Raw genomic sequence first — 13,953 nt, 5'->3', positions numbered from 1 at the left:
ATTTTTATCAATTATGCAAATCAAAGGTACAAGCATGAGAGAACGGGGATAGGCTTATCTTAAGGACGTTTGCGCGAAAATTTTCCAATATTGATTTTTTTTTCTGAGACTTTTACCTCTGTAAGATGATGAGTTGGTTATTGTCAGAAATGTTGAAAAAAATGGGGGGTCACCGACTTCGTTTTGAAGAAAAGATGCCCGGAAGAACACACTAAATCTGAAAAAATCGGCTTCGTTAGCGAATAAGGCCACACTGTCTGTAAGCCTAAAAATATTGCAATTAGATCTTTGAAGTGAAATGTTCTCTGCCAAATATTGTTTAAGTGGACCTATTAAGTGAATTTAGTCAACTGGTGAGGTTCCTTAAAGAATAAGTTCGCATTTCGCGACCACAGTTTCACGCGCCTTGCAGCCGCAAGATGGCAGGATTCGATGTCCCGGAGACAGGTATCTTGATATTTTTCTTTGACTTTCCACGTTGAGTTTTTGTTCATTTTTGAACAATGTGGAAATAATTGTTAATAAAGTCTGTTTCTGGAAAGAAAAGTAGGGGTCACCGAACGTCCAAGATCATTAAATCCAGGCAAAGCTATAGCAATGGCCATCTGCCGTATCGTTGTTCATTTTATTACTTAGCGCGCGCTCTCATGCATGACGTGGCGTGTGAATCTGCGCGCGCAGTAAGGATGTGCAGAAACAATTAGCACGAACGTCCGAGGTTTAAGTTTAAAATTTTTTTCCAGGGAAATCCCTCTCAAGTTATTTTTAGTTCGCTTCCAGCGTCAGAAATTTGAGGAGGATTGAGAAGTAGCCAGTCCTGTGATAGCACGATTGGCTATACGTGGATAGCTCAAAAGGGTTTACACGGATTTTCGTCCTCCGCGAAATCATCCACGCAACACGCGTGGTAAGCTTATCCGCGGGAGGACTGGATACGGTTGATACCACATCTCAAAACGTGAGGGGATTACCTAGAGAATAAAGCCAATACAGGGTGGAGTATTAACTCTGTTACCCTTCATCTCATCTTGATATTCTTCACAGTTTCGCGGCTCGACTCTCGTTTTTCCTTTTGCTCTCATCTCGCACTGTGGAAAAACTTCGTAATGGAAGATAAATCTCTGTGACGTGTGACATTTGAAAAGCTATGCAGTTTCTTGCAATTTTAAGGCTACTTGTTGGAAAGTTGACACATTAAAAGCTTTCTTTAGAGCTTATTTCCATAACTGTTTTATTCCATATATAGCGCTCCCGCGTCAGTTCGTTCACGGTGGAGATTCCCAGCCAGGAAAAACTTGAGAAACCGGATCAGCACGAAATTCTGGAATGCGCGCTGGCCACATGTCGAGGTAGGACTGAATATGCGTCGTATGTGCTCTCTCCGATAATCTACAATCTGACTCCTCTAGCAGGAACTACTAAGCTGTGGGAGGCTTAACTTTTTTATTTATCATTTGGGAGCATTTTCTTTTTGGTACCTACTAACATTCTTTTACATTTATAAATCCCAGATTAAGTTGTTAAAAGCACCATGCATGCCAACGAAGCCCAAGAAAGCCAAAACATGCATCTGTCTGTGGCCGACACTCAGTTCATGTGTGTGTGTGTGAAGTGTGACATAAATTACAGCTTTTGTGTCAATAGTTCATAAGTAATATAATGAGAGATAAAGAAGAAATTATCCCTTCAAGATAAAATGATTTTATAACAGTCTTGTACACTAGTTCGAATGATGCCTCGCGAGGTCTGACTTGACTTCAGAGGCCTGAAGTTCTATGATATCTGTGAATGACTAGAACGTCAGTAGTCAACACGCATACGCATTGCGGACCTTTCTTTTTTGAAATCTGCTGCTGCCCTCAGAGTAGAGCCTCCTTACGATTGGCTACAACTCACCATTACCCACTTAACGGAACCACATCACACATGTTTTGGAGGGTTTCAGGAGATTCTGATGTTAAATAAATTTTATCATTTCTTTTTCTTTCAATTTGGTGCTTTATTCCCAAATGGCGATGAATATCTAATTTCTCCCCACACTATCAGTATGCTGTCAAGGTTACAAGTTATGAGAATAAACAAAGTCATCAACTCTGGGATGTTACCTTGAAAGGCTATTAAATTTGAAACACTAGTGATAACAAGAGATGAATAGCATTCTCTATGGAATATTAACGGCTCAAAAGTTGTCTCGCAACTTGGTAATGGTCCACCTTTGAACTTTTAATTTGTGGAATTTATCTTCTGTATCTTTTTTTTTTTTAACGTTCTCATTATTTCACAAGTGTACCTTGTTTTTGTTGTACATAGTGTATAACTTACCATTAAGAGCTCGGGATCATAAACGTGTCCAAGAGTAGGGATGTCGGTTAACAATTCACTGAAAACAGACAAGAATCACTCACGTTAGAGTCAGGAGGATTTAAGAGATTTCATTTTCATTGAACTTCTTACTAAGAGGTACACTTCTGAATGACGACTGTGTTCTTTCCGCTGTGCGTGCGAAATGCGTCCATTGTCAAGGCAAAACATAGGAAAGCATGTTTATGATTGAAAACAGCACAATCTTACTGTAATTGGGGAATTCCAGATACACCGAGAAGCCTAAGATTGAGCTATTGATAAACAGCTCGATGAACTTGAACTTGAGAGGAAATAAACACTAAGTGGAAGTGCGAAATCTGTTCCGGCCGCAAAGCACTCTGTTGTCCTGTGTCGATAGTGTGCTTTCTCGCCGGAGACTGGACTTCTTTGTGTGGGTTTCCTAATTTATTCGGAGTTGCGAGTGTTCAACAACATGCCTCACGCTGAGAGGGAGGAAGTTTCGATTTTACCAATTTAACAAGCAAAAGTAATTGTTTTAAATACGCTTGACAAAAGACAACTATGTAGTTATACGCCAGGTGGATAAATTTTTTCTTTTGTATTATTGTAATTGAATGCCTCTGGTCGCCGGTTGTGGAAACGGCGAGTGTTTTTCAGTTTAGGATGAACGTGAGGTAATGTCTTACAGTTAGTTTTCTTCGATCACCTTTGCTGGTTTCAATTTTTATATTTAAGTTCCTGTGGCGAAAATCCTTTCCATCAAAATCAGCTAGTGTTCCCCGTGAACATGTTCGATTCTGTCAATACTGAACAACATTTTTATGTTAATTGCGGCACAGGCGGTGGATTTCACGTGAAATTTAATTCAAAAATTTCCTTTGTAATGATATATTTTCAGGTACTCGTTTAAGAAGTCACAAGTATCTCAACTATAACTCCGGCCAAATAATGTTCAGCTACAATTTTATTGGCTGCTTTGTAGCTGTGATATTTGACATATCCTACAAGTATTTCACTATCTTCATCCCTGCTACGATCTCGTTTATAGAAAAAAAAAACAGTGATGTTCCTTCTCTCGCGCAGTGTGAAATACGAAATTGGAATTGTTTATGTCTTGGTAAAGTCTGCATACGAGCCAAGTGGCCCTTCAGGCCGGCGCTTATTTCCGGTTTCTGTAGCATGAAGCGACTTGGAGTATTTCTACTGGTCGGGATGCTAGTTCATCTCAGGGTTACCCCCCAGTATTCAATTCGCCGATACCCATTCATACACTTGGGTGTTTATGTCATGAGTTATGGATGTTATCTAATGTTTCAGTTGTTTTCCGGGTTGATATTTGTTTGTGTTTTAAATTATTATATAAATCTTTGCTAACAAGAATGACGAAAATAGTCCCAAGGTTGACCTAATCTTGATCGTCCAGCAAATGTTACAGCAAACCTCACAAAAAAAGATCGTTAATCAGTCAAGATAATTAATATTTCAAGGTTGAAACTTAAATACAGTGGAACTTCGATTTCACGAACCTCTATACAACGAAGTCCTCGGTATAACGAACGATATTGTTTGTCCCGGTAGTAGTAAAATATTAATATATGAGAAAGAACCTCGATTTAACGAAACCTCCTTATAGGGAACATATTTTCCCATTCCCCTGGCCCTGTGTTATACAGGGGTTCCACTGTAATTAAAGTTTAAATAATATAAACCCGCTGTCTCAGTTCCTTTAAGTGGTTTAGGTCGATATGTTAAGAGGAAAGTACATTAAACAAGAAGGATCCGGAAAGCACGTTTTGGTTTGAAAAAGCGCACAGCAAGAAGCCTTTGTTTTGATATTTAAAACACGATGTTCCACATCTTATAAGAAGGTCTTCATTCAATTTCTGGTTTTCTACGCGCATATTGCTTATTCAGATTAGTCAGGATTCCATGTTAGTGTGGTGATACTGGATGTGTTAAATGATGGCAAACTTCGGTATTTTAACCGAATAAATTGGTAAGATTTTTGTAACTAAGGAGCTAACTTTTAGCTCCTGTAAAAAGACACTTCGACCCATTTTTATTCTCCTTCATATTGTGATCTGTGCTCGGGCTTTGGTGCCTGAAATTTCTAAAAACCACTTTTATAAAAACAATTTAAAACCTATGATAGTTATGATGTGTATTGTTAGCCTCTGGTAGTCAATTGTTTTGTCATGAATGCTTCACCACCCTTAAACACGTTCAATAATAACAACAAAATCACAGTCTGAGTGCTTTTGAGACTTTTGTAAACAATGTTTTCAATTACTTAAAAAAACAACAAACAAACAAACAATATTTCGCGTTGGTATCTTGTCGTATATACCTTTACATGTAAAACCTGACCTCCGTAATCCGCAAGTTCGAAAGCCAAACACGCTATCAGCTGGTATGCGAATCTCTGCTTTGTGGCTGGGTGATATTTGTCGTATTTCCCACTGGTGTTTTATTATTTTCTTTTTACACCATCTTGCCTCTGGGAGATAACAAGTGTTGTATCGTACTGAGAATTGGAATTTTCTTTTTCATATGATAATTGTTTCATTTCCTGGGTCATAACATTTCCATCGGTTATACTGTTTAGAAATGTTTTCCAGATTGGAAATTCATCATCTTAGCGCTATTCACTTGATGAAACACAAAACTCTCAAAACAAACTTTGAAAGAAATACATAGGACTAGTGAGGAGATTTAATATTTATATTTTAGCTTGCAGCGTCGACTGAGAGTTTTAAATAATTGAAACCTATTCCACCGTCTTAATTTCACGCGTGAATCTGGGTGTCTGAAGTCTAGTGGAGTGGTTTTTTACTCGAGTGTCGAAAAGTAATTGGTTTTTGGATTACTTCGCTACGCGTCGATTTGCCTCAAAACGTCGCGCCACTCTTCCGTCCAATTAAAAGTAAAACCAAAACCAATCGTGACTCTTTCACTCACCTCTCCCCTCGCTTTATGTCAGCTTCGTGTATTAACTACGACTTTTGATTGGTTTATTGGATCTTGTGATTGGCTAGAGTGATTAATTTGGTTTTGGTTTTACGACAGTCATTTGAAATTCTAAATAGCTTGCATGTTTTAGCTTTAAACGAGAAAGACAATATTACCTCGTTATTTCGTTTAGAATCAGGTAAATTTCCTGTGGCGCGTGTAATTAAAGCCGCCCAGCTCTTCTTTTCGTACTTTTCTCCGTCTGTTTTTTTTTTTCCACATACGTTTTTTACTCAATTCTTGGTGTTGTTAAGGTTAAGTGGGTAGTCCTAATTTTGTTATCCTTTTACGTCACTAAGCTAAGCTTACCATTTTACGTCTTAGCTAGTATTCAAAGTCCATAATTTTCTGCAGGTTATTAGTTCTTGGAGCTCATTAAATTTGGAATTATGTACCGTATATTCGACGTTTTTTGTGTTCGTTGTTCACCGGTTAGCTATGAGTTCAATACTCGAAACCATAAAAATACCTGTAAAATCTTACCTGCCGAGCAAGGAATCTATGCGAGGCAAAATGCGCAAAGTGTTTAACTTTTACCCTGCATTATCGGCGTTTTCTGTCTTTCTTGCCAAACATTTCTAACATTTAACCCTTAAACTTAAAAAGACACGATTCGTTTGAATCGTTTTTCCAATTACGAGACTTTTTATCCTCTTATGAATATTTACTTCGATCGAGATTTGTATACTGAAATAAATCACTACTGAAGTAAACAGTTCAACGGTAAATATGAATAGACAATCATGTCTTTACCCTACTTAAGGTACATACAATCCGTCAAAAACGAAGCTAAAAGAACAACCGTTTTTTGAAATAGTTAAAATTGCAGTTAAAATAAAAATCGCTTGGTCATCCTCTAAGGAGCTACGTCACCGCGCCGCATCTTGAATAAAATTGACCACTTTTTGAAGTTTCTCGTTCGTAATCCGTCTAAATCTTTCTCGGTGATAACCATCGTTGTTTATTTTCGAGCTTTTTTATGACTTCTTTGATGTTATTCTACTTAAGAAAGCTATGGCTGTGAGTTTCCTCCAATTTAAACGTCATCAGAAAAACAACCCTCAATATTTACGCATTACCCCTGTAACAGGTGCAGATCAGTACCTAATTTGTATCGTGTCACAGAGATCAGTCAGATTTTTCCGAACGACTCAAAAACCCAGAAAAGGGGACTTGAGAGAGTTAAAGTCCAAAACATTTCCTGGGAGAGCATGCCCCGAACCCCTCTAGAAGCTTTGGCCTTTGGTGCTTGGTGTTTTGGAGATCAGTTACCATCTATCCTAGATCAGCGCTTGTTTAAGATTTGAAAGAGAAAGAGACTGCGTAGCTGTGTATTGCTCATATTTGAACTTACATGGCGCACCCTTCTTGTTGTCCTTCGTGGTTGGGATTGATTAAGCAGCGACCATACTTCACTAATGTCTCTCTCGATAATGCTGAAGCTCTTAGTTTAATTGTCCATACCAGGCTACGTAACCAAGGCGCCAGCAATCTCGCTGTGATATGTCAAAAGATTGCTTTGTTGATGACCTTGACAAGCTAAAAAACAAAATTAGCATTTTCCGTGAATATGAAAAATCAAGAATCTTTGCTTGCTATTTTAATGGGGTCTCAGGTTATTTACACTCCCTAACAGCTGGAACTTGTTTGCAAACAACATTCTACTTGATAATGGAAGAGCAATTCGTGTAACAACGAGGAGAAGTGTTACAATTATTTTAAGTCGTAATTAAACTTATTGTTACGCTCAAACGACGCCGACTTGAAGTCTGAACTCGTCGAGGTGAAAATCGCTCGTCTAAACATTTAATTATCCCTTGTTGTCCACTTCGCAAATGAAGCACATTGTCCTTTTTACAGCCATTACATCTTTCGAGCTTACAATTATTAGAATTGTTCGAGATAAGGATGATATATTGCTTTTCCAACTCATATCTCTTTTGTTATGGATCGTCAGTGGTGATGGCTGCATTGAACGTGTATCAAACTGTTTCTTAGTTACATAGAGTAATGAGTAATATTTGCGCGTCGACTTAACGAGAAAATAGTAGCCTGCAATACAGACGTATTTTGGCGAGCGAGCACATTTTTATAAAGCGAGTGCCATCTTGGATTCAAACTAGGGAAAGACGAAAAGGCGTCTTAGGGAGAAGGAGTGGGGCTAAAACTTTTCTTAAGCCACCATGGCGGCGAATCTACTCAATCACGAGCTAATATCGATAACTCGTGAACACACGGAAAACGCCTGCTCCAGCTCTGCAGGCTAAGATAAGCAGTGTCATGGACATCTAATACCGTGCGGTGAGGGCTTGAGTGCTCGTTGAGTTGAGCGAGATACTTCGACTCTCACAGTGCTTCTCTCTCCACCCAAAAGCACAAATAGATATTGGTAAATTATTAGGGAAACTCACTAAAATGCTGAGGGTGTCCTGCGATAGCTTAGCAATACCTTAAGCTTGTGTAACAAAACTTGTATTAGCTTCGTGCTACCGAAACAGCGCTGAAAACGTATGATGCATAGTGCTCTTCCGATACTCCAGATTAGAACTTCTTTTAAACTTCGGGCGCTTTCCATTCGACCCAAAATCATGAAATTCTAGAAATGGGGCAAATCGTAACGAAATTTCGGAAGAAAATCCGAAAATTGTTGAATTTGTGAACTGAAAAATCAAGTTTCTGAAATTCTCAATCAATTGAACGGAAATTTCGGTATGAAATTTGCAAAAATTTGCCGGGTATTCCTGCTGTTCTATTCGTCACTGGAAGGTTCCGTAAATTGAAACCGGAGTTTTTGGCGGAATGGAAAGCGCCCTTTGCCACTGTTATTTCACCACCGTTACAGAATTCAACGCTATAAAGCGTGACGGCATGAATGGTATTTTATAAACGAAAGCATACTGTTGAACAGAACCTTTCTTTCAGTATTCGCTCTTTCGAACCGGCTTCTTTTTTTTTAGCCAAATACTCTTCGTCGAAAAAGTGTCAATGACTGGAATATCGTGAGTAACATAATGCATACAACACACGCTTAGTCCGCCCCAGCTAATATCGCTTCTTTTTTCATTGCAGACTTGTCAAGCCCAGTGTGTTTGTTCTGCAGCAGTCGCTATACAGCGAAAGTTTATCTACTGGACATCAACAAGAAGGAAATGAGGACTCTTGACGTAGATGTAAGTAACCAATCGCATTGCTCCAGCTTAGTGCATTTGACCACTGACAGCTTCGCGCAAATACCGTGTTCCGTTTTTCGGAACAAGCAATTGACGCCGAATTAAGTGAGCCCACAGTTTTTGTCTCTGCAGTTGCTAAGCAACCTGACGTATCTTCAACCGCGCCACCAAATCTGCGTGCCACAAACCTTCAAGAGAAAGGTGATTGTTTGGTAAAACGACACACACTCAGCCTACTCAAGCCACTGATCAAGCCAGTCCTTGTCAAGCATACCACTGAACGCCCATCACCCTGAACAGTTTCATTCTCGTTGCTTTGCAGTTCCTCGCAGTAGAATATTACTTTCTGCAGTTAAAATATCCGCGATAATATAGGCAATTTCACCAGTTGTGTGGTTAAAATGTTTTGAAGTCAGTGTAGAACAAACTATTGAAGTATGAAACGGCGCGCTGATAGTTAATTTGAGCGATGGAATTCTCATCAGTTGTACTTTTTGTTATTGGCAGCTCAAGTCACGTGTTCTATGTACGGACATGCTGGAAGATGGCACCATTTTGGTGGGGACCGTGTCGTGGTATATGCACGCGTTCCTTCTAGAGAACAGGTGCGAATGGCTTATAGCTTTGAATGACGAGAACGTTTTCAGCTGCTAAGTCCAATTATCTTTTGTCATCCCCGACATTGGTCAGCAATTAACCTTTCCACAAAAAATCAATTCCAATTAATTTATCAAAACCGTCAGAATCACAGACCAAATTCACCAAATCCTTCAGCTGCCAGTAACAACAATGTCTGGAGACTGTAAGGAGAATTTCTTGGTTGAAATTCAAACCAGTCTTATGTCTGCTACATCAAGTCTCTATTTACGGGACAATAGCAAACTATTGAAAGTCGGTGAATAAGTTATGTTGTAAATTCGCATCCCGCAGTGCTAAGCAACTTGAATGACGTACTTACATAATGGCTTGTTGAATACTCGTGAAAACTTTTGAGTGGATGATGATGATTGCAAACCCGTTGGAGCTGTGATGTATTAGTAAGATCATAGAAGATCGTAGACGAAATCAATATTCAAATTTCATAAAAGCCCCTACACCTTCCCGTTGGCTTGTTTTTCTTGTCTTTTGAAACGTGTTTATTGTGTTTTCAATAGCTCAGAAGTGTGGTGCATTCAACTCAATGACTCAGTGATTGACATCGCTCATTTACCAGATGGAAAAGTCTTTGCAGCATTAGCTGATGGATCAATTTGCGTCTTACAGGTACAGTGAAAGTCTTGCACATCGCTTCACTAGGAGGGGAGGGGTCCAGTGGTAAGCGCGCTGGACTCCGGATCAAGTGCTCCTGGTTTGAACCCTTCCTTATCTTCTTGGGCAAGACGCCATACTTGTGCAGGGGTTCTCTTCATCCTGAAGATTTTAATATCACCTCTATCTAAAGGAGTACGGCAGTAGAAATCCTCCAAGTCGCTTCATGCTACAGAAACCGGGCTTAACACCTGCAGCTTTAGATGACTTGTCCCAATTGAGATTTTATCTACCCTTACATATCGTTTTAGTTACTAACGGGCAGAAAACGAGCAAACTATTTCGCAGCTAATTCATCGCTTGGCCTAAGGTTGCCCTGGCCAAAACTTACTCTTAATCCGTGCTATTCAATATTCTTCCCAGAATGCCAGTAGACAGGAAGCGCCGTCAGAAGGTTCCCACGTCAGGGTGGGTGGTGCGCCAGTCACTTGTATAACTCTCGTGAATGAAAACGTGTGGTGTGGCTGTGGCAATAATGTGGTCATTCTCGATGGAAGGTAATCCGAGGAGCTATGTCTTTGTTATATTGTATTTATAATGATTTATAATATTTAGAGAGGAAGCCACATGAGCTTAGCTGGTTTTCATACAGGTCCTCTATCCTCGTCGAATTGGAGTTTAGTTTGTTGGTTTTTGTCGAGGGAGGAAAACAGGAGAACCCGGAGAAAAACCCTTGGAGTAATGAGATGCGAGGATAAAATACCAGAAAGGAACACCCCATGGGTTACTGGGCGTGCAGTAGCATGTGTGATATGACGCAGCGTGCTAATAAATACCGAATCGGAGCAGAACACTCCTTGCTCAGTTTTCAGCGGAGCAGTAGGGAAGGTAACGGCCCGCCCACCCGCCCACTTAATTCGCGTGAGTCGTGCAATATCTCCCTTCCAAGCCAAGCTGTCCTAGCTTGGCTTAGAACGCTGATCAATATTTTCTCCATGCTTGTAGCTTCGCGTGATTTGTGTACTCAAACCCTATTAGTTGCCAAGCCACTACTGACGTAGTAAACTCCTCTAAATTTTACTTTTCGTCTCCTCACTCCTTAAGGTCCGTTTTAGTCTATAAATTTATTCGCCTTAACGACACTTAAAACTAAAGTACTCTTTCATCATGATACGCATGAATGTGCCTTCTTTTTTTACAAAAAAGCTGTTTATTTTTGGGTCGATGTAACCAGCAGTGAAAAGCTGTACATGTATTTCAGTCTCTGTAAACAAAGTAGGAATAGTAATTTGTGCAAGTCTTGCTACGAACTAAACTGACAACCGCAAATTTCATAAACAACGCACCTCAACGCCAAGGACACAATGAGTTTTTAAGAATGACAAGCTGAAGTAAAAACGTAATCTTAATCACTGAACAGTCGTCCGTCAAGCAAAACCTTTCTGTTTGCCAGGTTTAGAAATTTTTCCGAGTCCACTTACCTTCGTAGGAAATACCAAGAAACAGTTAGAACACATTTGAGAGTGTTGTTACTATATCTGTACCCTGAGAGTTTTGTTTTAAGCGCGCTTGTACCAGGTTATTTGTGATACAGGCTTTCCTTAAATTATTAACAACTATTTTCAAATGAGGTCACCACTTTGATGGATTGTTTTCGTTTGTTTTGGTTCAACTGAAGTGTCCACTTCTTAAGTGTTTTTTTTTTGTCGAAACTGTACAAAGTGCGGCGGATTCAGTATTGCGTAATGTTGTGTGCAACTGCATTAGTGATTATTGTAAAAAAATATGTATATATATACGTTTTTTTTTTAAATTTGTTTGTATGTTATCTGCCTTTGCTTAAGATCAACATGATATTGCAACTGCAAGTTCTATCGTGTTTTGGTATAATAAATTTTTTGTTTAACAGAAACTTCAAATAATTGAACGCATTTGGTCAATTAGCAAATCACAAACATGGCAAACTGTTGAAGTAGTTCTATTGAAAAGATAATGTAATTAGTGAAAATAAAGCTCGTTGAATGACTCGTATTTAGAAAACAAAAGCTTAAAGGCTCGTTAGTGGGTTTTCGGCTCTTCGATGAACTGAAGGGTTCCTGTGTCTTGGTTTTTACTTTAATTGTGTCAATAATCTTGGCAACCCGCTAAACGTGAACGCTAACCCCGTTAAAAGAAATACGAACACCCACAAGATATTGTTAACAGACGTGCTCGTCGAATAATGAATTTGCGTGTAAATTTCCTCGGATTTTCAGTTGATCTCCCAGATAATTGTTTGCAAACCTTACCGTAACAGGTTTAATTATTGAAATCTTTTGCCGGATATATATCGAAATGCGTAAAATGTGTATATTTTATTGTCAAATGTTTTTGACAGTCTCTAAAACAAACGCTCTGTTTCGCGCCCTATACACGCACGCTTTTCGCCCTGTTAGCCCCGGATGGGGGGGGGGGGGGTACTCCTTTATGGGCTATATAGGTATGTGCGGCCCCGAAGGGTAGGGTTTTTCAGCCGTTTTGGTCATAAATAGGTATCGATTTTGGCCATTTTGGTGTTAAATGGGGTATGGTGTTAGCACTCTAGTCTTTAATGGGGTATGTTTCGTGGAAGAAGCTACTTTTTCTTCATTATCAATAAGACCGTCAACAAAAGTCCTTCATAGCTTATGCTTAGGGCAACTCTGTCAGCCGCAATGGTCATAAATAGGGTGTCAAATTTTTGGCCAGGTCATAAATAGGGTAGCAAAAATCGCAGATTTTGGTCATAAATAGGGTAAGGGTTTTGGAAAGTGGGCCGCACACCCCCACCCAACTTTTCTGGGAGTTCCTCCCCCCCCCCCCCCCCGGGCCTGTTAGTCAGGCACGAATTTATCAGTTATTTACCTGCGCGCTCTTCTTAACGTAATCAGCTTTAGAATTTGGCAAAATATTAATTTATTTTTGTTTTGACTTTCTCAGCTCTTAGATTCTTCCTAGATTGACCGCTAGAATAGTTACTGAAAATGAAACACACTTCATTCTTTTGTTTGTCAGTATCTAAACAATAGTGTAGCCAAATTTCATAGAAATCCATGCAATTTTAACACCGTATTATTTGGTTCAGTGGGAGCTAATTTCGTGAAAAAGAAGCTGGTGATTTTCACTATTCAAAGAGCATTTCACATGCATAAACATTTCACACGTGTCGCACCTTTAGGCCCCTAGTGCTACCTTTGAATAGGACTGGCTGGGCTCTTGGCTCTCAACTTACAGAATGACGCAATTTCCATCCAGTTTCACTTTATGTAAGAACTTTTATGAATGAACTTTATTATTTTTTTGAATGAATAGACTTAAATAACACAGAATTCACTTTCTTGGCTGTTTACGACACCCACCCAATTTAAAACCGCTTTCTATCACGTAGACATATTGGGATAACAACAACTCTGTATAACATCCGAAGGCAACAAAGTGTTCCGTGCTGAGTTTCCGACCTCCCCCACAACCAATTACAACAACAAAGAGATTAAAGTTACATCGCTATAGGGGGCAATAACAACATCCGTATTAAAATTAGCAGAAAAATCGACTCAAAGTGACGCAAAAAAAAAGAGGCTCAGTTCTACACTTGTGAGATTTTGGCGCCTCTTTTTTTGACAGAATATCTTGTATGCTGTAAAAACATGACTTAGTCGAATGCTGGGAATATGACGTGGGAACTAATTTTAATCATTGCATGCTTCAAAGCTTCAAAGCCTCCGCGAAATACGCCAATAATTCAAAACAATATCTCACATAAAAAATATAAATGTTCTGGTAATATGCGCGGATAAAATGCGAAAAAAACTAGACGTTTGGAGAAAAAGAAACTAAACTACTTACTAACCTAACTTGCTCAAGCCATATTGGGGAATATTAGCCCTCGGTCGTTTTTGTACGGACCTCGCTGCGTTCGGTCCGTACTGCCACAACCTCGGGCCAATATTCCCCGGCACGGCCCTCGCCCACGGTTAGTAAGAGGTCAGTACCTTCATCAAGACATCAAGACATCAAAACCGTCCATCCAAAAGATTAGTCAAAATGTAATTTCCCTTAACAGAGCTAGCTTGACAGGTGACAAGAAAAAAGACAAGCATTAACTGAGGGATATTGCTTTGATATACAACCAAATTCCCCAGACTAACCTAAAATGAAATATAACGAAGTATTCTGTATTGGG

General features: G+C 39.4%; 1 protein-coding gene across 2 annotated transcripts in view; it reads left to right on the top strand.

The window, feature by feature from the left end:
* Nucleotides 1–13,953, top strand: part of LOC145493300 (uncharacterized) — a 50,494-nt gene that overhangs the window by 31,928 nt on the left and 4,613 nt on the right. For both annotated transcript variants that reach the window (XM_081472745.1, XM_081472737.1), the window contains exons 27-31: nt 1,247–1,349; nt 8,404–8,504; nt 9,012–9,109; nt 9,659–9,767; nt 10,176–10,309. In XM_081472745.1, the coding sequence (XP_081328871.1) occupies nt 1,247–1,349; nt 8,404–8,504; nt 9,012–9,109; nt 9,659–9,767; nt 10,176–10,309 (545 nt within the window). The remainder of the gene's footprint in view (nt 1–1,246; nt 1,350–8,403; nt 8,505–9,011; nt 9,110–9,658; nt 9,768–10,175; nt 10,310–13,953) is intronic.

Source organism: Orbicella franksi, chromosome 1 (assembly GCF_964199315.1).
Source record: "Orbicella franksi chromosome 1, jaOrbFran1.1, whole genome shotgun sequence".
Classification (NCBI taxonomy): Eukaryota; Metazoa; Cnidaria; class Anthozoa; order Scleractinia; family Merulinidae; genus Orbicella; species Orbicella franksi.
Note: the sequence above shows the minus strand (reverse complement) of the source record. Positions and strands in the feature narration are given on the sequence as shown.